At 44.3% G+C, this 24,825-nt stretch overlaps 1 protein-coding gene across 1 annotated transcript in view; it reads left to right on the top strand.

The window, feature by feature from the left end:
- Positions 1-12,786: 12,786 nt before the first annotated feature.
- The window catches only part of BUB1B (BUB1 mitotic checkpoint serine/threonine kinase B), a 51,139-nt gene continuing 39,100 nt past the window's right edge, over positions 12,787-24,825 (top strand). Inside the window, exons 1-4 of the mRNA XM_045450052.1 lie at positions 12,787-13,056; positions 15,569-15,715; positions 22,443-22,502; positions 22,931-23,075. Coding sequence (XP_045306008.1) covers positions 13,022-13,056; positions 15,569-15,715; positions 22,443-22,502; positions 22,931-23,075 — 387 coding nt within the window. The 5' untranslated portion in view covers positions 12,787-13,021. The remainder of the gene's footprint in view (positions 13,057-15,568; positions 15,716-22,442; positions 22,503-22,930; positions 23,076-24,825) is intronic.

The raw sequence follows: 24,825 nt of genomic DNA, 5'->3' as shown, positions 1-24,825 counted from the left end.
ATATTGGCTCTTATCTTCCTAATTTCACTTCATGGTTATAAGAGGCTGCCCAGATCCAGACATCACATACTCCAAGTTAGGAAGATGAGCAATAGGGCCATGCCAACTGTGTCTCCACTATCTCTGTCCTCTCCATACTTCTATATGGGTCACAACTAGATCATATGGCCATTCTCGGATGCAAGGGAAGCTGAGAGACTGGGCAAAAGAACTGTCATGACTGGGTTGGGAAAATCATGAGCTGTTGCTTGGGGCAGAGCCCATCATCATCGCAGAAAATCACCTTACTAGCAAAGGAGAGCAGGGGGAACTGGTGTTAGGTTGGCCAATGACTACTGATGGCTGCAGTGAAGTTAACTCAGCTGTGGGGGGCTCCTGGGCCCAAGGTGATGGTGAACAGGTAACTGACACAAGCTGGTCTGCAGTTAAAGGTGAGGATTGGGCGGCGCCTGGGTGGCTCAGTTGGTTAAGCGTCCGACTTTGGTTCATGTCATGATCTCACGTTTTGTGAATTTGAGCCCCACATCGGGCTCTGCTTCAGATCCTCTGTCTCCCTCTTTCTGCCCCTCCCTGCTCTCTCTCCCTCTCTCTAGAAAACAAATAAACATTAAAAAAAAAATGTGACAGGGCACCTGCATGGCTGTGGGTTAAGCATCCAACTTCAGCTTGGGTCATGATCTCACGGTTTGTGAGTTCAAGCCCTGTGTCCCCGCTCTGTGCCGACAGCTCAGAGCCTGGAGCCTGCCTCGGATTCTGTGTCTCCCTCTCTCTCTCTGCCCCTCCCCCGCTCATGCTCTGTCTCTCAAAAAATAAATAAAACGTTAAAAAAAATTGAAAAGGTGAGGATGGGGGTGGAAAGTCGTTAAAATCCTGTCCCTAAAACAGTCTGATGCCCCGTCTCCCCTTTTGGTGAGGGTCATGGGGAGAAACCCTGGAGGACCCAATCAGACAACTGCTCAGCAAAGTCCTCCACAGCCGCCTCAGAGCTCCTCCCTCCTCTGTGGGGTAAAGCTGCACAGGGGACTTCTGCCCAATCACTGACCCCCGCTGTATTGCAGTTTTCTTTCCCACTAGGCTGTCTTCACCCACTCAACGGGGCGGGGGGGATGGGGAGGCAGGTGGCTCCAGACAAGAATCTCATCTTATTTGTGACCCCGCTGCCCAGTTAATGCCTGTAATGTAATGGCAAACACTCAATAAAGATTTGCTGGCTGAGTGACTAAGAGACTAAGTAGAGGCTCCGGAGTTGGGTTGTGCTCTCTCAGTCTTGCCTGCGGTTCACTGTGTGACCTTGGGCAAATAGCCTCTCTGCACCTTGGTTCCTTGCCTATCCACTGAGAGAGCGGCCCTGGAAGATCTCCAAGACCTCTTCTCCTTCAAACATATGAGGATTTTTACTTCCCACCATAGATGAAGGAACACCTCCAGACTTATTTCTTTGTTGTTGTTTTTTAAAAAATTTATTCATGTTTATTTACAGAGAGAGCGCACGAATGTGTGTGTGTGGGGGGGTGGGGGGGTAGGGCAGAAGGGGCAGAGAGAGAGAGAATCCCAAGCAGGCTCTGCATTGCCAGCACAGAGCCGGTCATGGGGCTCAAACCATGAGATCATAACCTGAGCCGAAATCAAGACTAGGTTGCTTAACCCACTGAGCCACTCAGGCGTCCCAGTACTGATTTCTTTAGACTGACACATTAGGTATCCAGATATCTCCTGTTAAAATACACATTCACCATGTTGGGGAGGGTTAGGATAATAAAAAAGACCATTGGCATTACTAAGGAAAATTCTGTGGTGTTTACAATTGGCCACTCTCAGAGAAAAGCGTCTGGAGAGAGCGGGGGCATAGGAGAGGTAAGTGTTGATCTGGATAGGAAAGAAAGAGTCTGAAACAAGTTGTACTGTCCAGGTATTCTGGGACTAGTTGAAATGCTGCAAGAAATACGGAGGGGACAAGGAGCCTGGATGACTGGAACATATGGGACATAAGAACAATGGGGAATTTTGGGGACACAGAAAGTCGCCAGAGAAAACATCAATTGCCCCTGTCTGTCTAGCAGCATAACTGAACACGAGGAGCCAGGCTGTGGATCACAGAGGGAGAGTGGGCAGGGATGGGGCGGGTACCCTGGCTAGCAGCCTGATGGGCGGCCCCATTGGGCAGCAGGACGGCAGGATGCTGCCCGGAGCCATTGGCCTTCCACTGTGACACCCCCTGGGACAGTCCTCAGCGTCCTTGCAGGGCTGAAGCTGAACAGAAGAGGTAAGAAACCGTCTTCCTTGACTTCCAGATCTCCCCTCCGCTATGCGTGCGCCAAGAGTCAGATCTGAGGCAAGTGGCATTCTTCCCAGGGTGCCTACTTTTGTCTTTTTGCATAACCTGTCATGTTCTCTCCCCCTCACAGATATTTTTGCCTTGAGTATAATGGTATTACTTTATTATTAGTCACTCACCTTAAGTAATTCACTTTTTTTTTTTTTTTTTAAACTCCAAGTACATTGGATTAGTCATGACCCTTGGTCTATAGCCCTTTGTCTTCTTTGATCCAGGCCTGGCTCACCTTTGTGGTTATTTGTGTTTAGTTAATTCTTTATTTCAAAATAATATAAGGAGCACCCATGAACGCCCAGGACCAGAACTAAAACATGGACATACCCACATCTACCTATGAGCTCCTCCTTCATCGTATCGGTTTCCCTGCCACGTGCCCCCCACCCCCCACCCCCACCCCCCCCTCCGCCACCACCACTGATTTTTTTAAAATTTGATTGCCAAGGCTTATGAAGTATCACAACTACTACCAGGGCCTTGGGAGCACACCCAGTTCTGATTTTTTTTTTTTAAGTTTATTTGTTTATTTGAGAGAGAGAGGGAGAGAGAGAGAGAGGGAATCCCAAGCAGGCTCTGCCCTGTCAGCACAGAGCTTGACATGGGGCTCAAACTCAGGAACCATCAGAGTCCATGAGACCATGACCTGAGCCGAAGCTGGATGCTTAACCCACCGAGCGTCCCAGGTGCCCCGCTTCTGATTTCTAACTGGCTGCATGTGCTCATGCTCAGAGAGGCCTGAGCCTCAGTCAGTGATATGTGTTAGCAGCATTATGGCTGGAGTCACCAGCTCGCTATGGAGTCACATCGCGCACAAATAGATTTCACATCGTTCAAAAATTTTATCTAAGCCCGGGTTTCTCAACTTCGGCACTACTGACATTTTGGGCTGCATCATTTTTTGTTGTGAGGGGCTGTCCTGTCTGTCGTGGGATGTTTAGCAGTGTACCTCTACCCACTGGATGCCAGGAGTACCTCTGCCCCTGCCCCCCTAGTTGTGACAGCCAAAAACGTCTCCTGGGAGAGGAGACAAAATCACTCCTGGTTGAAAACGATCAACCTAAGCAAATACTTGGCAATATCTGATTCAACACATTCAGTGGATCGAAAGCCCTAAAAGAAAAATACATGCGTGTTTGTGCTATGAGCCTCGCAACACAAAGTGTGGTCCTGAGGAAGCAGCAGCCTGAACACCTGGGAGCCCCTTAGACGTGCAGCATCTCGGGCCCCACCCCAGTCCTGCTGAATCGGGGTCTGCATTTTAACAAGCTCCCCAGGTGCTTCGTGAAGTTTGAGAAGATCTGCTTCAGAGGTTACACAGACTCTGCTTCTCTGAATAAAGTGGACCCCGATGCTGTGTTTCTCAGTGGCTGAAGTTACTGTCGTTTTGGGTAGGACAATCCACCATTGGGGATTTGCAGGGCATCCCTGCCTCATCCCCATTGAATGCCCACAGGGACCCCCAGTCCCCAAGACAATCAGAAATACCTTCATCCTCCAGACACTCTCTGGGGAGCAGAACCACCTTGGGCGTGCAAACCTCTGGAGAGGAGCACTTTGTCCGACAGTAGGGCTACTTCTGCAGAGGTGTCCGGGAGGCACAGAACGATGCAGAAGTGAAAACAGCACAGGGCTCTCCATCACATCCTCAAGGTGGGAGGGCTATGGTGTCAAGTGATGAGCGCTGGCCACCATGGCCAACGGGAACATGTCAGAGCTGGGCACAGCAAAGAGGGGAGAAGGGAGACCCAGGAACCCTCCGGGAGAGACAGGAGCCACAGCCTACAGCCCAACCAGTTAGACCAGCTATGGCAGTTCCCCCTGGTCCTGGATGGCCTCTTCGGGATCAAGCAAATGAGTGAAAACAGCTTGGCACCTGAGTGAGTCTGAGATGCTGAAGGGAATGCACCCAGGTTGGAGAGGTACCCATTCTGTGCCCTGCCCTGCCCTGCCCCCTTCTCACCTGGGTCTTGTGGGAGAAGAATCTTCAGGCTTTCCCAGAGCTGGGGTGATAGGAGGCTCCATGCCTAGCTGGGAAACTTAAGACCCAGCTTCCAGGCTGCAGCCGGACACTGCCTTACCCTGGGAGCAGAAGGAGCTGGGCTTGCCCTCCCACCTTGCTGTTTGCCAGGCACAGCGAGTCAGGGGCCTCCCCAGCCAGATCCCCACACCTCCTCCGAGCGCCTACCATTCTGACTCCCCAGCGTCCCACAGATACCCAGAACATTCACCCTCTTGCCAACCTGCGCTGGACATCCCGTTCCTTCTGCCTGGAAAGCCTTTCTCTTCCTTCTAATAACTCCTAGTCATTTTCCAAGATCCCTCTTGGAAGCACCTTCTGACCTCTGCTTCTCTCAGCGCCCAGGCTCGGGTGGAGGAGGGGCTGAAATCTCTTTTCAGCTCCCCTGACTCCAGGCACACACTGAGTTATAACTCAAAAACTGCCATGTTACAGACTGTTTTTGTTGGGCACAGGACTTGTGCTCTTTTTCGTATTTGTATCCCTGGCCCCTGGCACGGCACCTGACACGAAATAGTCAGTAAGTGTTTGTCGAATGAATGTAGGACATCCTAGAGTGCCTGATCTAACAAGGTCATGCGCTATAGCCATTCTCTTTGGTTCATTTCTGCCAGGCAGTTAGTTAACCAGTGTTTATGGAGTCCCAGCCTTGGGCCAGGTCCTGAGAAGCTGATGAGAAGCAAGAACTAACACGTCCTGCCTCCTGGTTCTTATAATCCCGGGAGGGACTCGGTGGAGCTGTGGCCGGCAGAGCCCGTGGCCGCTGTGAGCAGCCTGCAGATCTAATCTCTTTGTTTGCAGTTGAGGAGGAAACTGCAGCCCATAGTTGGGAGGAATACACCTCCCAGACCCGCCTGTGCGGCAGGGTCTTCCTGGTGACAGCTACATGGTGAGTGCTGTCCACTATCTGTCTGTTCCCGGCAGACATCTTCCCGGGGACAGACGCCAACCTCTCAAATACCAAAGCTCCCCTGGTGAAAACACAGGGACCCCATCTGGCAAATGCCCCAGCCCGTGCTCTCAGAATGCCCACCACCTTTCCTAAGTCCTCACAGGAGGGCCTGGATGGAAAATCAGAAACAGGATCAGATTGATCCACTTCTGTCTTTGGCTCTTAGGGGATGATGTTTTTTCTAACTTTGCCTGTCCTCTGGATTCTCTTCTCCCTGCTCCAGTTTGGGAGCCTTGTGGTGGAAGCAAGGCATCGAAACTTCATGTGTCTTGAAGACAGCTGTGGAGAAGGGAAGCTTGTGTGGTTCTGTCCTGGCTCAAGAGACTGGGGTTCTCATCACTGGCAAGTTCAAACCCAGGGGTGAGCCTCGGATTCTGAAATGTGAAGAATTCCTCTAATGTTGCTCTAGAAGGGTCCCAAATTCAGGTTTCGCACTGGCCCTCAGTCTCAGAATCGTTTTAGGAAAGGAAGAGTGTGGGCCAATCCTGGGGAGGACCCACCCTTCCAGACAAGGTCAAAAAAGAAAAGCTGGCAGGGAGAAGGGTAGAGGTGGGAACAGAGGCCCAATAGCTTATCACCTCACCTAGTATTCTTCTCTGAATCATCTCGCCTCTAGCCATGGTCAGCCTCTCCACAGCATGATCCAAACATCTCTCTGTTGGCTCCCACATTCAGCCAAACTAAGTTGTTTCCAAATATCCCATTCTCTCCCAGCCTGGGGGCCCCTGTCCTCCCGCCTTTCCTTGGAAGTACACCGCAGAGGCCAGATCTGCAGGAATGCCTCCCATGGCTGGGCCCCTCAGAACGACAGAAGCAAACTTTCTACAGGCTGCACCAGGCCCCAGGAGGCAACATCTGGGAGACAGAGCAAGGAAGCCCGCCTGGCAAAGAAATGACGAGAGCACCCACATACCCACCCCCAGCCACTCGATGCTCCCGGCAGCTTTCCCACATTGCGCATCTCTGCCGAGAACCAACCCAACTGTTGTTCACCTATCAGGGGATCACTGCCTCCTCAAATAAGGAGAGACAGGCCTCCCTGCTGTGGAGTCACAAGAACGCAAGTGCCAAAGACTCCACCGGTTCTTGCATAAAATCTCTAGGCCCAGGGCCACAGGGAGCACACACAGTGCTTTCTGTGAATTACAAAAAAGAGGCCCCTCCGGGCAGAAGAACTTTCAGAAGTGCCTCCTCTGAGTGAGCAAAGCAGGAAAAAGTGTCCCCATTTGTGCCTCCGGACTGGCACTCTTGGGCAGGGCGTAATTTGTACAATTACGTATGTGATCCTGAGTCAGCCCCCCTTTCAAAGCTTCCCCTAGGTGGTCTGGGGATTTTCCAGAGCCCTTGTGCTCACCAACCAGTCTTCTGCCATGCTCTTCCTTTCCTGCTTCAGTTCCCTGGTTGATGGCTCTACCTCTGAGGCCACTGGACAGGGTGCTGGAAGGTGCTGGAGACTGCTGGGAGGGTGCTGATGTCTAGACCGGGAGTACTCCCTGCCCCCCCCCCCCCCCCGGCCCCAGGGCCCTCAGAACTGTCAGTCTTTGAGAGGCTGGAGCTTGGCTGTGTCCTCAGCACCCGGGGATGAAGGCAGTGTTGCTGGAGGCTAGCATCACACAGAACCCGCTGCCTACAGGCCCTCTCTCTATAAGGCCAAGAGTCCCTGGGGCCAGGCCAAGCAAGGGTCACTATTCAGGGTAAATAGCAAGTGGTCCTCCCCATTCCAGTTCCCTCTGAGCCCATGGGGAAACCCTCCTGCTTCCACCATTCCTCTTACTTGAGGACAAACAAATGCCTGCCAGGGGCCTCATCCAACAGTTTTGGGGAAATACCTAACACATTGGAGTGAGTGGAGGCTCCCATATGATGCTGGGTGACCCTGAATTTGCTCCTCCCCCAGAATGCCACCCTGAAGCTGAAGTTTATTAAACATTAGAATTAGTTAAATTGCTTCATGTAGAGGTGAGGTTTGTGGCACCCAGAGCCGTGGACTTGAAGTGAGAAGCTGGTGAAATTCAGATCTACTCTCATGGATGATGCTCATTATCACTTTACTTCCTTGAGTTTAGATCACCTAATGTGTAAACTGAGCACAATGATGAATATTTGGGCACTCTCTAGATTTTCTAAGACCTTCCTGGAGCACAAAACTCTGGTCGGGATAATGCCAGGGCAAAAGAGCCCAAATTTGTACTTCTTATTACCTTATAGTTTATTTAGCTCCATATCTTACCTTGTTTTGTAACAGCCCTGCCATATGATCGCTTCTGTTCTCAGCTTGTGGTCCATTCCAACCTTTTTTTTTTTTCTGCCAGATGCAGAAAAGTTGATAACTGGTATTGATTGCCTCATTCAGCGCATATATTTTTTGCATATATCAGTGTGGAATTTCTGGGTCAATTTCCAGTGGCTTGAGAAGACCCGTGAAGAGTAAGGTAGTTCTGCAGAAAAGCAGAAACCTAGTCCAGAAGAGGGTTTCTGTGGAACTGAAGAGAGAGACACCCAGCTCCTTGGAGAGTTCTCTAATACCCTGTTAGCAAGAGCTACTGTGAGATGCAACTGGGTAGCAGCCTGTAGTCCCCAGCCCTAGGCTCTGGCATCTTTTCACCCTTCACCTCCCTTCCTCCTGCAAACACAAGACAGTTTGGATTATGATGCCTCCTTCTCATTGGTTCTTCTACCTCAAGGCACCTCATCACTGGTAAATCCAGGATGCAGCTGCTGCCCTGATTGGCTGATCTGTTGCTGGGGTGAAAGCCAGCATGGTGATACTGCTTTCCCAGATGTGGTCTCCTTCAGGCCCCGAAGCTACACACCCCCCATTCAGTGTCTCTTGACCTTCCTCCCACCCCCAGATAGTCCCTCCTTCCTCTTGTGGTTGCACAGTAAACAATCAGTCCATCCACGGGTTCCCTGGAGACCCAGAGGTTTTCATCTTTGCAGTGTTTAGCCTGCTAAAGTAGGCTTTCATATAATCCATGAAGGCAAAGTTGGGGGAAATCAGCCTTTGATAATCAAGAACACACACATCTCCACAAGACCCAGCAAGAGATCATAAATTTTCTAACAACTAAATCCTCTAAAAGCCACTGATGCTGATATGTATGGCTTTGCATATAAAGCAAATGTATAAAAATGAGCGGCTTGCTAGTCCCCAACTGTTATCAGTCACCACTAGGCCTGAAATTCCACCATTAAGATTTATTCCTTTATGAATTTTCTTCTCCTGAGACCGACTGTTAAAACACAAAGAGCCCAAAATCTGTTCTGAAAGATGTGTGGAAAGGTTTCTTCACGGTCAAATGTGTTCAGAGACACCAACATATTTTACACCCCCTGTGATAGGCGGAATCATCACACCCAAAGATGTCCGTGTCCTAATCCATGGAACCTGTGGCAAAAGGGACTTGGCAGATGTGATTAACATCCAGAACCTTGAGATAGACAGGTTATCCTGGATCATCTGGATGGGTCCAATGTAATTACATGAGCCCTTAAAAGCAATGAGAGTTTCCTGACTGTGGTTAGAGATGTGGTGACAGAAGCCAGATCAGACAGATGTTGTGTTGCTGGCTTTGAAGCTGTAGGAAGGGGCCCACAAGTGAAGGAAGTGAAGGAATACAAGTGAATGCCTCTAAAAACTGGAAAAGAGGAAACAAATTCTCCCAAAGGGCTTCCAGAAACACAGTCCTGCCAACACCTTGTTTAACCCAGTGAGGCTTGAGTCAAACTTCTGACCAACCAAACTGTAAGATGATAAATTTGTGTTGTTTTAAGCTACGAAGTTTATGGTATTTTGTTACAGCAGCAATTGAAAATGAAACACCCTTTCCCTTAGAGATTCATAGTGCACTTTGGCCTATTAAGGGCTCTAGGGAGCCGTTCAGTAAAGATACCCATTTGAGTAAGCATTTCAGAAGTTTATTTGAAAACCCAACCTTTATTCCCCTATAAAATCTACTAGCATCTTAGAACAGGATGTGAAAGGCGTGCCTGGTGGCTCAGCCAGTTAAGTGTCCGACTTCAGCTCAGGTCATGATCTCACGGTTCATGAGTTTGAGCCCTGCGTCGGGCTCTGTGCTGACAGCTCAGAACCTGGAGCCTGCTTTGGATTCTGTGTCTCCTCTCTCTGCCTCTCCCTCCCCCACTAGTACTCTGTCTCTCTCTCTCAAAAATAAATAAAACATTAAAAAAATTTAAAAAAAGAATATGAGCTGCAAAATACTGCATTCAAGCCTGAACTATTATTAACATCTTAGTGTGACTTAATGTTTTCTTTTTCTTTCTTTCTTTCTTTCTTTTTTTTTTTTTTTTTTTTTTTTTTTGAGAGAGAGTGTGTGCACATGCACAGGGCACATGCTCAGGAGGGGCTGTGGGAGAGGGAGGGAGAGAATCTTAAGCAGGCTCCAGGCCCAGTCTAGAGCCCCGCACAGGGCTGGATCTCAGGACAGTGAGATCATGACCTGAGCCAAAATCAAGAGTCGAAGACTTAACCAACTGAGTCACCCAGGCGCCCCGGTTCGTAAGTTTTCAATGTGATGGCTAGGTGAGAGAGAACAGGACACAGGATAAGCAGTTTTTGATGGGCCAGCACGGAGGTCTAAAGAAGTGAGACCTGGGTACAGGAAGTCAGTGGAAAGAGCAGGGGAATGGAGAGGAAGTGGACACATACTGAAGAAAAACTTCAGCTGCTACACAGCTTGTGTTGTTATTCTCAATAGTTTGTGTCAAATCTTGCCTATCATGTTTACCATCTTCTCTACAAAATTTGCCTTGACTTCCTCCTTTCCCTCGGCCCCGGGCTGGAAGGTCTTCGTATGTGTCTCCATGCCCCCCTGTGTTTATTTACCTCTGGTTATGGCAGCAATGTACTGAAATTGCCTGTTTATTTGTCTCTCCAGCTAACCTGAAGTTGCCAGAAGACAAGAGCTGTGTCTGGTTCATTGTTCAGATTGTTTATATCCCACTCATGCTCAGCACACGGAAATATGTGAGCCTCTGTCTTACCCTCTTTGGACCAGAAATGTATATGACCTTAATCCTGACTTCCTTCCTGATTGGTGGGTGCTATTGAGACCCAAATCACCACTCAGCCACAGTCCAGTCCAACAAAAACCCATGTTCCCAATAAATCCATACAGTACCTCTGTCATACCTTTTTATTATTTTTTTAATGGTAGATTGTGAGCCAGACTGATAGATCTCATTTTATTTATTATTTTTTTTAATGTTCATTTTTGAGAGAGAGGAGAGAGAGAGAGAGAGACAGGGGCAGAGTGCAAGTGGGGGAAGGGCAAAGAGAGAGGGAGACACAGGATCTGAAGCAGGCTCCACGCTCCAAGCTGTCAGCACAGAGCCCAATTTGGGGCTCGAACCTGAAAGGGCGGGCCTATGCCGGCCAACTCCATCTTGTTCTGTGTCCTTCACCCTGACCGTGCCTCTTCCCCTTGAGTAACCTCCCGCTCACCTGCCTAACAGGACTCGGACCCTTCCCGAGCCAATCAGCTGAGGCCACAGACCCTTCCCGAGCCAATCGGCTGAGGCCACAGCCATTACCTCACCAACTGCCCCTAGGCCCCAATAAAACCTTTGTCCTTTTGAAACTCACTCTCTCTCCCCGGTATCTCACCACTCACTGGGTTGGTGCAGGTAGGGGATTGAGCTTGAGCTAGCTCGAATAAAGGCTCTTTTGCTTTTACATCGGACTCGGCTCCCTGGCGGTATTTGGGGATCACGAATTCTGGCCATAACAGAACCCACAAACCATGAGATCATGACCTGAGTTGAAACCAAGAATCGGACGCTTAACCGACAGAGCCACCCAGGCGCCCCTGTCATACCTTTTTAAAAAAAATCTATCTCCCTTCTTCTCTGGTGAAACAGAGTTTAGCTTGAATGTGTTCCATGTTGTACCACAGTTTGTGGGGCTACAAGCAAGACTGAGATCAAAAGAACAAATGCTACACTTCCAAGATGGTTTATAGGAAGCAACAGAAAATAAGGAGTTGTAGATGCGAACAGGACACCCTGGGGAAAGGAAATGAGAGACTAGGTTAGTACTGGTGTGAGATGAGAGATAAAATGACACAGAGAGGGAATCCCATATATCACCTCTCCCATAATCCAGAAAGTCTTCTTGGATTTAGAGGACTTAGAAATAAAGAGAAACCAAAATTTCCTGTGGGGAACCACCCCTTCGCCTCTCATCTCCCAAGATGAAACACAGGATTTGGGCCTGAACAATCAGAATCCTGAATCTACTAGTTCCAGTGACTGCGGGGAAGTGGCTAAAGAGAGGGACTTCTAAGTCTGAACTTGAACCTGGAAGGACAAAGTCCTGTAGCTGGTACTCAATGAAGAATGACAATAAACTAATATAAATAAGAATAGAGGTGAGAAATGGAGAAGGTCCCAGGCCTGATGACGCCATAGGACATGAGTCCTGGATTAAGTGTCATCTGAAGTCTTTTATATATGAGCCAATAAACTTCTTTTTCTGACTAAGTCAGTTTGAGTCAGATTTCCATTCCAATGCAATCAAGAGTCCTGATGATGCAGAAGAAAGAAGAACTTACATAGTGTGAAAAAAATGGTGGAGAGGCGACAGGCTGGCTCAGTGGGTAAAGGCTGTGACTCTTGATGTCAGGGTTCTAAGTTCAAGCCCCATGTTAGGTGTAGAGATTACTTAAAAATAAAATCTTAAAAAAAAAAAAAATGTTGGAGAAACCTGAGAACCAACAGGCAAGGAGTAGTGGACACCTACTCCCAGTTCCCCACTCTAGGAAGGGCCACCTCTCACCACCCCTAAGTTCACAGGAAGAGGACTCCTCTGTACTGGGTTTGTTCAAAAGGTCGCTCCCCTGGCCACAACTGAGCCCACCATATTTTCTTCCTCAGGAAACTGGAACTGGGCCTAAGAGTCCGATGCCAGTGGAGGCTGGTGTCTTGAAGAGGAAAAGAGTCCAAACCTTGGCAGCCAAGGCATAGCTGTATTTTCTGTGTGTGGACTATGCAATAAAGGCAATGCATCACATTACAGATGAGGAAATTTGAAGGTCAGAGAGAGTATGTGACTTTGCCTAAGGCTGCACACTTGGTACAATTTTTACAGAAATGTAGTTCAGCTTTTCTGAATTCAAAGGTTAGGCACGAAACAGCTGGGTCAGAGCTCCCTAAGCTGTGGACATATGAGCAACTTGAGTCGGACAGCAAGGGTGATCACAGCCTGGACAGCCACCTAAGAAGAGTCCAGCCAAGTGCAAGCACTCAAAGATATCTCTCTGCTCAAAACATCAAAGAAATTCTGGTGCTTGAAGTGTCCCTCGCTCGGTTCAGAAACTGGCTTTACAGCGCTCACAGACAATTTATACCGCCTCTACCTGCGCACACTGAGCAGCCACAGACTCCCCGGAAACTACAACTCCCATTGTGCATGGCGACTGTGTGGACTAAACCTGGGCTAAACTACAAGCCCCAGAATTCCTTGGGAGAAAGACGCGAGTACGAAGGGACGGAGGGGCGTATTCACGTCGTCCGCGCGGGACCGTTAAATTTGAAACTTGGAGGGTTTGAGGTGGCTGCTTTGCGAAGGAGTCAAGTGCACCCTTTTGTCCTTCTTGTCTCTTCATTACCTCTAAGGGCAGGTTGCAGAAGGAAGCCCAGGCGTTCTGCGGCCCTGAGAAAAGGCTTGCGGCAGGACGAGGGCCTGAACCTGGAATGCAGGATGGCGGCGATGAAGAAGGAAGGGGGTGCTCTGAGGTAGGTACGCGAGAAGGGCTGCCGGGAGCTGGGCCTGCGAGACCCCAGGGTGCCTAGTAGGTGTCAGAGGCCCGACTGGAGTCTCCTTCCTGCTGGAGTCGCAGGGGGTGGATGTGAAGCCCCGGTAAAACCTCAGTGGGGTGAGGGCACGTGAGAACCCCGCTGCACCCAGCTTCAAAGCTAAGGTGGCTGTGCGACCCCAGTGGTACAAGGAACTTGGAATTTGTAGTGTGGTCTGTGTCTCTCAGCTCAGACGTTTGCTAGCTCTTTGACCTTGGACTTGTCTTAATACGGAAAATGCTGGTGAATTCAAAGTATCTGTGAAATTAAATGCCTCCAAATAAGTGCCCAACAAGTGGTAGGTGCTTCCATGTCAATGGCATGGTCAGAAATCTAAAAAGCCCTTCTTTGCATGCTTGCTGCTTTTCCTTATTTAAATATATATCAGTTCTTCCAGGTTGGAATTCTGTATGCGTTTTCGTTATGGGGTCCACAATACTTAGATAAATGCCATATGGAGGGTTCTTTAACTCATGCAACAAATACTTATTGACCACCTACTAAGCGCTAGTATGGCAAATAAACAAAAAACACAAAAACCCCTGCCCTTGTGAAATTTAAGTTCTGAGGTGGGAGCAACAGACAATAACCAAGATCAATAAACTAAAAGATAGATGGTCAGTCCTAGAAGAACTAAAATGGTGGGGAGAAGGGGGGTTGGTGCAATTTTAGATAGTTTTGAACAGGAGTCTCACTAAGAAAGTCTCATTTGGGTCAAGACTTGAAGGGAACTCAAGAGCTAGTCATGCGTGTATCTGGGGGGAAGTACAGAGATTTGGAGGGTGAGGGTTGGGGGAGGGAGCAGCACCGGGCAAGTGTAGCTGGAGCCAAGTGAGCCAGGAAAGTAAAAGGTGAAGGTGACGATGCAGGCATTCTAAGGATTTGGCTTTTACTCAGGTTTGAAAGTCACTGGAAGGTTTTGAGCAGAGGAAAGTCATGATCTGATATGGATTTAAATAGGATTGTGGGCTACAGTGTTGAAAAGACTTAAGGTAGAAAAGGATGAAAGCAGGGAGACCAGTTAAGAGGTTATTGAAATAATCCAGGCAAGAGAAGATGGTAACTTGAGCCAGACTAGAGACAGTGGAGATGAGAGGTGGTTCCTGGATCTGTTTTGAAGGTAGAACCAACAGGATTTGCTCATTGACTGGAGGTAGGGTGGTAGTGAGAGGGGTGTTAAGGGTGGCATTGAGATTTTTGGCTTGTGTAAATGGAAAAATGAAAGTGCCATTTATTTGAGATGAAGGAAGACTGTGGGAGGAGCAGGTCTGGGAAGAGACAAGAGCAGGAAGGGATGGGAGCAGTCCCAGCTCAGTTTGGGACATTAGTTGAGATAGTTTAATTGCTATTTCACGATCAAGAGAAGAATTTCAGATGAACTCAGCAAACATTTATTCAGTGCTTACTAGCGTCAGATCCTATATTAGACCATGGGGATAGAAAACTAAATGACATGCCGGGGTGCTTGGATGGCTCAGTCAATTAAGGGTCCAACCTCAGCTCAGGTCACAATCTCAGGTTCGTGAGTTTGAGCCCCACATCCAGCTTTCTGCTCTCAGCACAGAGCCTGCTTCAGATCCTCTGTCCACCTCTCCCTCCCCTGCTTGCACTCTTTCTCTCTGTCTCAAAATAAATAAACAGACAACAACAAATCGACAAAATGGCACAGCTCTTACATTTATAGGAGTCACACAATATAGTTAAATAGTTGTGAGTAGTTACAACCTAAATTATTAATCACTCACAGTTTACTTTCTTTAGTTCTCATCTAGATTGAGGTCACACATAACTTTCACTTTATTTTGAGGATTAGTTCCTGTTTCTCAGTTTTAAACTCAGAGATGATGTCCCAGAGCCAGAAGTGGGCTTCTATCTGACAATTGCAGAGCTCTGAAGTTCAGAGCACATACCGCCTATGGTGATTGCCTTCAAAAAACTTGTGGGAATTTCCCCATCAACGGGCTTAACAGAATTGGAGTGGTGGGGACCAGTTGTGATCACTAAATTGTATCTTTGTCCCCTCTCTGGGAAATACATATTCATTCCAGTTTCAGTTTTAAGCCATCAGTTGAAACATGGGGTGTTAGTCCAACAAACTATTTGTTAACTTTAAATGGGATGATGCATTAGTGGTAAGCATAGAACTGCTTTTTGTCTACCTTGCCAAATTTATAATTTTTTCCCCTTTTCTTCCTGGCTTAAACTTTACTCTTATAACTGTCCACAGTATCCTGGTCACATTCTCTTTTCCGTTAGGCAATATTACAGCCATAAACTTGGAAACCAGGTCATAGAAAGGCTCAGAAGCTTAGGAGTATAAGAACACTACTAATGTGCCAGCCCACCATATTCAGCTCAAAGATCATGAATAACCACTTATCTGAAAGCATTTATAATAATCTAGTGGTACAGTAATGCGTTATTAGTATTGCTTTTGTTTCTCTCTTCACAGTGAAGCCATGTCTTTGGAGGGAGATGAGTGGGAGCTGAGTAAAGAAAATGTCCAACCCTTAAGGCAGGGGCGGATCATGTCTACGCTTCAGGGAGCATTGGCGCAGCAAGAATCTGCCTGTAACACTACTCTTCAGCAACAGAAACGGTGTGTAGAACGGTTTGGGGTGAACCTGTCATCATTCATCCCTAACTGTGGCTGGTAATGTAGGTGTGGATCCATGCAGATTGGCATAAGGAATACTTTTCAAAGTTGATAGTGTGAGAATCTGTTCTCCACCTGCTTTTTCATCACACAACAGCTATCTAAAGATCTCCCTGAGTGTGATTACAAACAAGAGTATAGGATTTCATTTCATTATGTTATGGAGCAGCCAAACTTTTGTATCAATAGAAGTACATCTTGGGGCGTCTGGGTGGCTCAGTTGGTTAAGCTTCTGACTCTTGGTTTTAGCTAAGGTCATGATCTCGAGTTTCATGAGATTGTGCCCCACTCACTTTGGGCTCTGTGCTGACAGTGTGGAGCCTGCTTGCGATTCTGTGTCTCCCTCCCTGTCTCTGTCTCTCCCCTGTTCTCTCTCTCTCTCAAAATAAATAAATTAACTTAAAAAAAAAATACATCTTGAGGCACCTGGGTGGCTCAGTCGATTAAGTGTCAACTCTTGGTTTCGGCTCAGGTCATGATCTCACAGTCCGTGAGTTTGAGTCCCGCATCGGGCTTCATGCTGATAGTGTGGAGCCTGCTTGGGATTCTCTATCTCCCTCTCTCTCTCTGCCTCTCCCCTGCTTGCTGTCTCTGTCTCTCTCAAAAAATAAATTAAAAAAGATTTTTTTTAAATAAAATAAAATGATACATCTTATACAGGGGACAATGAAAAGCAAAGTAAAGCAAGTATCATATTACAGTATTTACCAAAAGTATCATGTCATTCTGGATCCCTAAATAGAATTAACTCTTTAATAATAACCAGTTAGAGAAATCGCTTCCTTGGATTTTGAGTACTCAGAGAGAGGGGATCTGCTATCTTGTATGTATACTCAATTTTTAACTTTCTAGGAAGGTATTTTTGAGAATGTGCCAAAAAAGAAATAGTGACCTCCAAAGAAAAATATAAACCTGAAAGAAATTAAATTTATACTAGAAAGTGTCGCATTGATGATTTAATAAACTCTGAAAAAAGAAAAGCCAAAAAATACTACAGTTGGACAGCACAGGGGTTAGGGGCACTGACTCCCCAAGCGGTAGAAAATCCATTTGTAACTTTCAACTCCCCCAAAATTTATTAAAAGCCTACTGTTGGGGCATCTGGGTGGTTCAGTCGGTTAAGCATCTGACTCTTGATTTTGGTTCAGGTCATGATCTCACTGTTGGTGGAATTGAGCCCCACATCAGGCTCTTCACTATCAGTGCAGAGCCTGCTTGGGATTCTCTCTCTCTCTCTCTCTCTCTCTCTCTCTCTCACTCTCTGCCCTTCCCCCTCCCCACCCCCAAAATAAATAAGTAAACTTAAAAAGAAAAAATAAAAGCCTACTGTTGACTGGAAGCTTTAATGATACATAACGTAAACAGTTAACACGTATTTTGTATATGTATTATATACTATACTACAATAAAGTAAACTACAGAAAAGAATATGTTGTTAAGAAAATCAGAAAGAAGAGAAAATATATTTATAGAACTATATACTATGTACTTGGAATACATCTCCATATAAATAAACCCACATAGTTCAAACCCATGTGGTTCAAGGGTCAACTGTACTGCATTATTCAAATGGACCTATAGAACTTACTTTCCTAAATAAGCTTTTTTCAAAAAAGTGAACTAAAATATCCTTTCCTACCTTGAATCTCTGACAAAAAAATTTCGCCATCATAGTCAAGTTATCATAAATTTGGGGTTATAATGTATGAATGTCCTCGTTCAACCTCATTCATTGGATCTTTAAAAGTATCAAAAGATTGTGGTGTTGTATTGTTAACTCTTCTTCCTGGTTTCTGTGATACTGTACTAGTGTTTCCACTTCTCAAACCTTCCTTTTTTCTTATTGGCTTCCTATTGCATTTTACCTAAGTCTTTTGTTCATTGCCCTGTGTGTCCTTACATATTCACATTTTCTGGGATTGTTTAACAGCTATTTACATCTCTTATTTGCCTTCTAAATATCTTTTTATCTACTCGTAACATATAATCACTAATGTATTAAATACTGAATCACTTCTCTTATAAATGATCTTCCTTCCTCTATTCCATTTTGGTTAATGGTACCAAAACTCACTTGAATGATCTTACTCGTTGCCCTCTCATCCAAATTATATTTAGTCAGTTTCTCAGGTCTGGGATTTTTTTTTTTTTCTTAAAGTATAATTTACATGCTGTGAATGCTCAGATTTTTAAGTGTACCATTTAATCAGTTTTGACATGCACTTCAACCCACAGAACATTATTACCTCTGAAAGTTCTCTCATGCCCATTCCCAATCAGTGTTCTTCCTCTCCCCCATGAAGAAACCAATGATCAGATTTCTGTCATCATAGATGATAGAATAAGCATCATTTGATGCTTATTCTAGAAGCTTATGTAAATGAGGTCATACATTTCTTTCACTCAGCATGTTTTATTAGGCTTTTCCATGTTGCATGTATCAGATTGTTCCTTTTTATTACTGAGTAGTGTTTCATTTGTTTATCCATTTATTAATTGATGGACATTCGATTCTTTACAGTTTTGTGCTTCATGAATAAAGCTACTGGGGACATTCTTGTACAAGGATTTTTGTGGACATAGATTTTCATTTCTCTTACAACTGTTGGGTGCTTGGGTGGCTCAGTTGTTTAAGAGTCCGACTTTGGCTCAGGTCATGATCTCGCAGTTTGTGAGTTCAAGCCCCTCATCAGGCTTGCTACTGTCAGCACAGAGCCTGCTTCGGATCCTCTGTCCCTCTCCCCCCTGCCCCCTGCCCCTTCCCTGCATGCAGCTCTCTCAAAAGTAAACAAAAAAAAAAAAGAACAGAACTGAAACTGATGGGTCATATAAATATGTTTAACTTTTTGGGGCACCTGGGTTTCTCAGCTGGTTAAGCATTGGACTTCGGCTTAGGTCATGATCTGGAGGTTCATGGGTTTGAGCCCCACATCAGGCTCTGCGCTGACAGCATGGAGCCTGCTTGGGAGTCTCTCTCTCTCTGTCCCTCCCCCATATGCCTGCACTCTCACTCTCAAAAATAAGCTTAAAAAATAAAATGAATGTATAACTTTTTAAGAAACTGGGAGTTTTCCAAAGAGTTTATAACATTTTACACTTCTGTCAGCTATGTATGAGAGTTTGCCTTCTCCAAATCTACTTCAGTATTTGGTGGTGCCAGTCTTTCATTTTAGCCATTTTGGTGGGTATGTAATAATATTATGGTTTTACTTGTGATTTCCCTGGTGATTAATGATGGTGAGCACTTTTTCTCATGGTTACTGGCCTTTTTTTTTTTTTTTTTTATTAATAGATCATAGATTTTACTCTTTTTTTCTTTCTTTCTAGAGAGTGCATGCATGACTGGGGGAGAGGGGCAGAGGGAAAGAGAGAGAGATGCTTAAGCTCTATACTGAGCATGGAGCCTGACACAGGGGCTCGATCCCACAACACTGGGATCCTGACCCGAATCGAAATTAAGAGTCTGACGCTCAACCAACTGAGCCACCCAGGCACCCCAGTTATTGGCCTTTTAAATCTCTTTTGTGGTGTATTTGTTCAGACATTCTGCCCAGTTTTAAAATTGGATTGCAGGAGACCTTTACCTAGTCTGTGTACAAGACTTTTATCAAATAATGTGTTGCAAACATTTTCTTCCAGTTCATGGTTGCCTGTTTTCTCAGTGGTGTTTTTTGATGAGCAGACATTTTTCATTTTGATTAAGCTTAATGAATTACTGTTTTTCTTTTATGGTTAGTGCTTTTTTGTGTCTTTAGATCTTTGCAAAGATCCAAAGTTGCAAAGATACTCTCCTATGTTTTCTTCTAGTAGCTTTATTGTTTCACCTTTTATGTTTCAGTCTATGATTCATCTTAAATTTATCCTTGTGTACACTGTAAGGCTGGAAAAGTTCTTTCTGCCCACCCCCCACCCCCTAATATGGATTTCTAGTTGTTCTGCCTCCATTTGTTGAAGAGATTTTTTTTCTTTTTCCCCACTGAACTGGTTTGGGGCCCTTGTGAAAAAGAAATCATTTGACTATATGTGTGTGGATATTTCTGGACTGTATTCTCTTCCATTGATCTAATTGCTTATCCTTTCACCAATTACATATTGTCTTGATTAGCTTTATATAGTAAATCTTGACTTAGGGTAGAGTGAGTTCTCCAATTTTTGTTGTTCTTTGTTAAATTTGTTTTGGCTATTTTAGGTCCTTTGCTTTTCCAAACAAATTTTAAAATCTTGTCAGTTTTAAGAACAGAGCCTTGTAAGATTTTGGTTGGATTGCATTGCATCTATAGAGAAATTTGGAGGGTTGCTGATATTTGTCAGTAGTGTCTTAGATTTTATTTTTTCACCATTTCGGCAGGTAATCCCGTCATCATGTCATACTTAAATCACCATATTAGCTTCATAATTGTAGTTCCTTATATAAATTCTTTTATTCCTGAAATGTTACTTAATTGATCTTTTTGAAGTCTTTACTTATCATATTTAAGATATTCTCCAATTATTTTTTTTTTAATGTTTATTTTTATTTTTGAGAAAGAGAGAGTGAGAGTGTGGGAGAGGCAGGGAGAGAGGGAGACACAGAATCCGAAGGAGGCTCCAGGCTCCGAGCTGTCATCACAGAGCTGGACATGGGGCTTGAACCCACAAACCACAAGATCATGACCTGAACTGAGGTCGGATGCTTAACTGACTGAGCCACCCAGGCACTCCAAGATATTCTCCAATTAAGGAGTCAGTAGTAGCTTGAGCAGATGGAACCCAAAGTCTTTATTTTTAATTTTTTTTTTTTTAAGGTAATCTGTATGCCTAACAAGGGACTTGAACTCACAACGTTGAGATAAAGTGTTGCATGCTCTTTCAACTGAGCCAGCCAGGCACCCAAAGTCTTTAAATTTACATTTAAAGCATGCCCTTCTTACTTCTCCAGATATCTCCACGTATTCACAATACTGTCTTATAGCTCAATTTCCTCTTGATAAACTCTCCCACTTTTACAACTTTATTCAATGCTGATTTCTTGGAAAACTCCACTTTTCTTTGAAATTTTATGGTTCCTTCAGAGTCCCACCTTCTGATGCTGCTTCTGTGATACCTCCTTTTGCTTCTCAAAGGCTTTTCTTTCCATTCTTGGCAACTGTAATATACTGTACCACTTTGTATTGTGGGTTAATTTTTCATTTGTATACTTTGTCTTTTATTTTTAATGTTTGTTTATTTTTGAGAGACAGAGAGAGCGAGTAGGGGAGGAGCAGAGAGAGAGAGGGAGACAGAGAATCCGAAGCAGGCTCCACGCCGTTAGTGCAAAGCCCAAAGTGGACCCACGAACCGTGAGATCATGACCTGAGCCAGGGTCGGATGCTCAACCAACTGAGCCACGCAGGCGCCCCTATACTTTGTCTTTCTTATTGGAGTATAAATTCCTTTGTGTCATGAACTATTTTGTAATTCTGACATAACCCTTTACACAGCTATTATTGATGAAACATTTATCTAAAGTGTGGTTTATTACCTAGTACTTCCCTCTGTTCTAACTGGTCAGTCTTAACTTAATCTTAGCCCTGCCTTTCCCAGCTCTTTACAAAGTAAAATTTTACGCTTTCTTTGAAGCACTCCCCAAAGTACATATTGGTATTATTCTTCTCTGACTGATGTTACCCATGGAATTTTACTTTAAAATTCTTACTTCTATGTTTGTGTGTGTGTGTATGTTTAGTTCAATACTATTATATACATATAAAATAATAGCTCTCATTTATTGAGTACTTATTCTGTCTAAGCACTTTATACTAAGAGTAATCAACTTAATAAGATAGATAGTTGCTACAGTAGTCCTGCCTTTTCTGTGGTTGCACTTTCCTCAGTTTCACTTACTCACTATCAACTGCAGTCCAGAATCCGATGACCCTCCTTCTGACATATTGTCAGAAGTCAGTAGTAGTCTAATGCTACATTACGGTGCCTACATCATTACCCTCACTTCATCTCATGATGTTGGCATTTTATCATCTCACATTCTCACAGGAAGAAGATGAAAGATGAGCATAGTAACAAGATATTTTGAGAGAGAAACCACATTCACATAACTCTTATTATAGTATATTGTTGTAATTGTTCTATATTGTTATTGTTGTTAATCCCTTACAATGCCTAATTTATAAATTGAACTTGCTCATAGGTATGTATGTACAGGAATGAAACAAAATATATATAGGTTTTGAAAATATCCTGGATTTCAGGCATCCATTGGGTATCTTGGAAAGTATCCCCCTACACAGAAAGGGGGGGTTTCTGTATTATTATCCCCATTTTACAGATGAAGAGACTGAAAATAGAATTTAGACAGCTTGTTTATTGTCACTCTGCTAGTGATGAGTGGAGCTGCATTTGAACCTGGGGAGTCTTGTTCCAGAGCTTTAAACTGCTGTGTAATTCTGTTTTTTGATATGTTGTCTTAGAATTTGTTTATCTAATTTCTACATGTTTTGTCCCTCCTGTTTTGTTATCTGGCAGAATCTTGATGATTTCTATTTTTCTTTCTATTTAACAAAGCCTCAAACTCCAGTGCAGTTATTTGAATTGATATTAAACACTTAAAAAAATTAATAAAAATGGAGGTGTGACATATTTATTTGGCTGTTATCGCTATTGCTTATGCTAACATTTTCTGTTTAAATTTCAGGGCATTTGAATCTGAAATTCGATTTTACACTGGAAATGATCCTCTGGATGTTTGGGATAGGTGGGTCTTTTTTATTTAACAAGGGCAATAGAAACTTAACAAATGAGTCCTTATGACCATACTTCTCAAATTAGGGTATACAGAAGTATGTCAGAGTACAAAGTGGTGTCTTGGGGACATGGAGAGACAGAATAATCATAGTGTTTCTTCTTGAGGTGTTCAGGACTGAAGAAATTTCAACTTTGTGGTAGGCAGCTGAGAGCTACACCCTTTTTATCCCCATCCTCTTTATTTCCCAGAGGTATATGTTAGCAATATGTGGTAAAGCTTGAGGGATATAGATTTAGGACATGACATTGAGGACCTCTAAATAAACATACTTCCAATATATTAGATATAATTCTGCCTAAGAAAGTCAAGAATGGGTCTTGGTGCAAGAACGAAAGTGCACATTAAACTTTAAAATTATTTTTTTCCTTTCCATTCAGGTATATTAACTGGACAGAGCAGAACTATCCTCAGGGGGGGAAAGAGAGTAATATGTCAACATTATTAGAAAGAGCTGTTGAAGCACTACAAGGAGAAAAACGATACTATAATGATCCTCGATTTCTTAGTCTCTGGCTCAAATTGGTAAGTTGTTCCTCAAGTGCCATCTGAGTTTAAAATATTAAACCAAGAGGGGCTGCTGGGTGGCTTAGTCAGTTAAGCAGCCGACTTCAGCTCAGGTCATGATCCCGCAGTTTGTGGGTTTGAGCCCCGCGTCAGGCTCTGTGCTGACAGCTTGGAGCCTGGAGCCTGCTTCAGATTCTGTGCCTCCCTCTCTCTCTCTGCCCCGCCCTCATTCACACTCTGTCTCTCTCTGTCTCTCAAAAATGAATAAATATTAAAAGAAATTTTTAAAAATAAAATATTAAACCAAGAGATTTTTTTCTAGAGCTGTCTGGTACACACCAGAAAATGGCAACACTTGAGCCATTTAATAGATACTAAACATTTAGTAAAATACTCAATGTTTGTTAACTTGGCTCTATTTAAAGATAGATTTTAATGTAAGGGTTTTTTACCCCTTTAAAAGTGATCATAGGGCCATGCAACTGTGCTGGGGGGGAGGTTGTGTAGGAGCCAACACATGGCAGTAGCATGATTGTTTGGGAACAAGTTTTGGTAGGTGATTCTGGTATTCCTTTGTCTCCTTTTTGAGAATCATTACCATAAAAAGGTAAATGTTTTTTATGTAGTATATTGCTACATCCAAAAATATCTGCCTGAGCACTTTGTACTGTCTCATTTGACATGTAGTTCTTTTATCTAGAAAATTTTTTTATGAAAACATCTTCAAATAAAATAATGATGTGGGGGGGCGCCTGGGTGGCGCAGTCGGTTGGGCGTCCGACTTCAGCCAGGTCACGATCTCGCGCTCCGTGAGGTCGAGCCCCGCGTCCGGCCCTGGGCTGATGGCTCAGAGCCTGGAGCCTGTTTCCGATTCTGTGTCTCCCTCTCTCTCTGCCCCTCCCCCGTTCATGCTCTGTCTCTCTCTGTCCCAAAAATAAATAAACGTTGAAAAAAAAAAATTAAAAAAAATAAAAATAAAAATAATGATGTGGGTTTCCTAGGTATTTACTTGATTGATTTTATCCTAAAAGAGATTAGAATAAGTGATAAATATTTAGACTAGAATGTTAGATAATAGATAATCAGATAATGGATAATTAGATACTTATAAAAATAAATTATTAAAAATTAAAAATAGGGAAAAAATTAAAAGAAAGAAAGAGAAAGAAAGAAAGAAAGAAAGAAAGAAAGAAAGAAAGAAAGAAAGAAAGAAAAAAAAATAGGGGGCCACCTGGGTGGCTCAGTCAGTTGAGCATCTGACTTTTGATTTTGGCTCAGGTCATGATCTTCTGGTTTGTGGGTTTGAGCCCCACATTGATAGCATGGGGCCTGCTTGGGATTCTCTCTCTCCCTGTCTCTCTGCCCCTCCTCTTCTTGTGCATGGACTCTCTCAAAATAAATAAATAAACTTAAATAAATAAAAATAAAAAATAGGCGTGGCTCAGTTAGTCGAGCATCTGACTCTTGATTTCAGCTCAGGTCATGATCCTAGGGTCATGGGAACGAGCCTCACGTCAGACTTCATGCTCAGCATGAAGTCTGCTTAAGATTCTCTCTCTCTCTCTCTCTCTCTCTCTCTTTCTCTCTCTCTCTCTGTTCCCCTCTCCCACTTGTGCATTCTCTCTACAAAAAATAATAATAAAAATCTATAAAAATAGATAATTCTATAACACTAAATAATTCAAAATAATAGAATATTTACAACAAGCATTATAATACAAAACACTGACATTTAAAATTGATAAAATTTCTGGCTAAAACATATCTC

The sequence above is a fragment of the Leopardus geoffroyi genome, chromosome B3 (genome assembly GCF_018350155.1).
Source record: "Leopardus geoffroyi isolate Oge1 chromosome B3, O.geoffroyi_Oge1_pat1.0, whole genome shotgun sequence".
NCBI lineage: Eukaryota > Metazoa > Chordata > Mammalia > Carnivora > Felidae > Leopardus > Leopardus geoffroyi.
The sequence above is the reverse complement of the archived record's forward strand: the minus strand, read 5'-3'. Positions and strand labels throughout refer to the sequence as shown.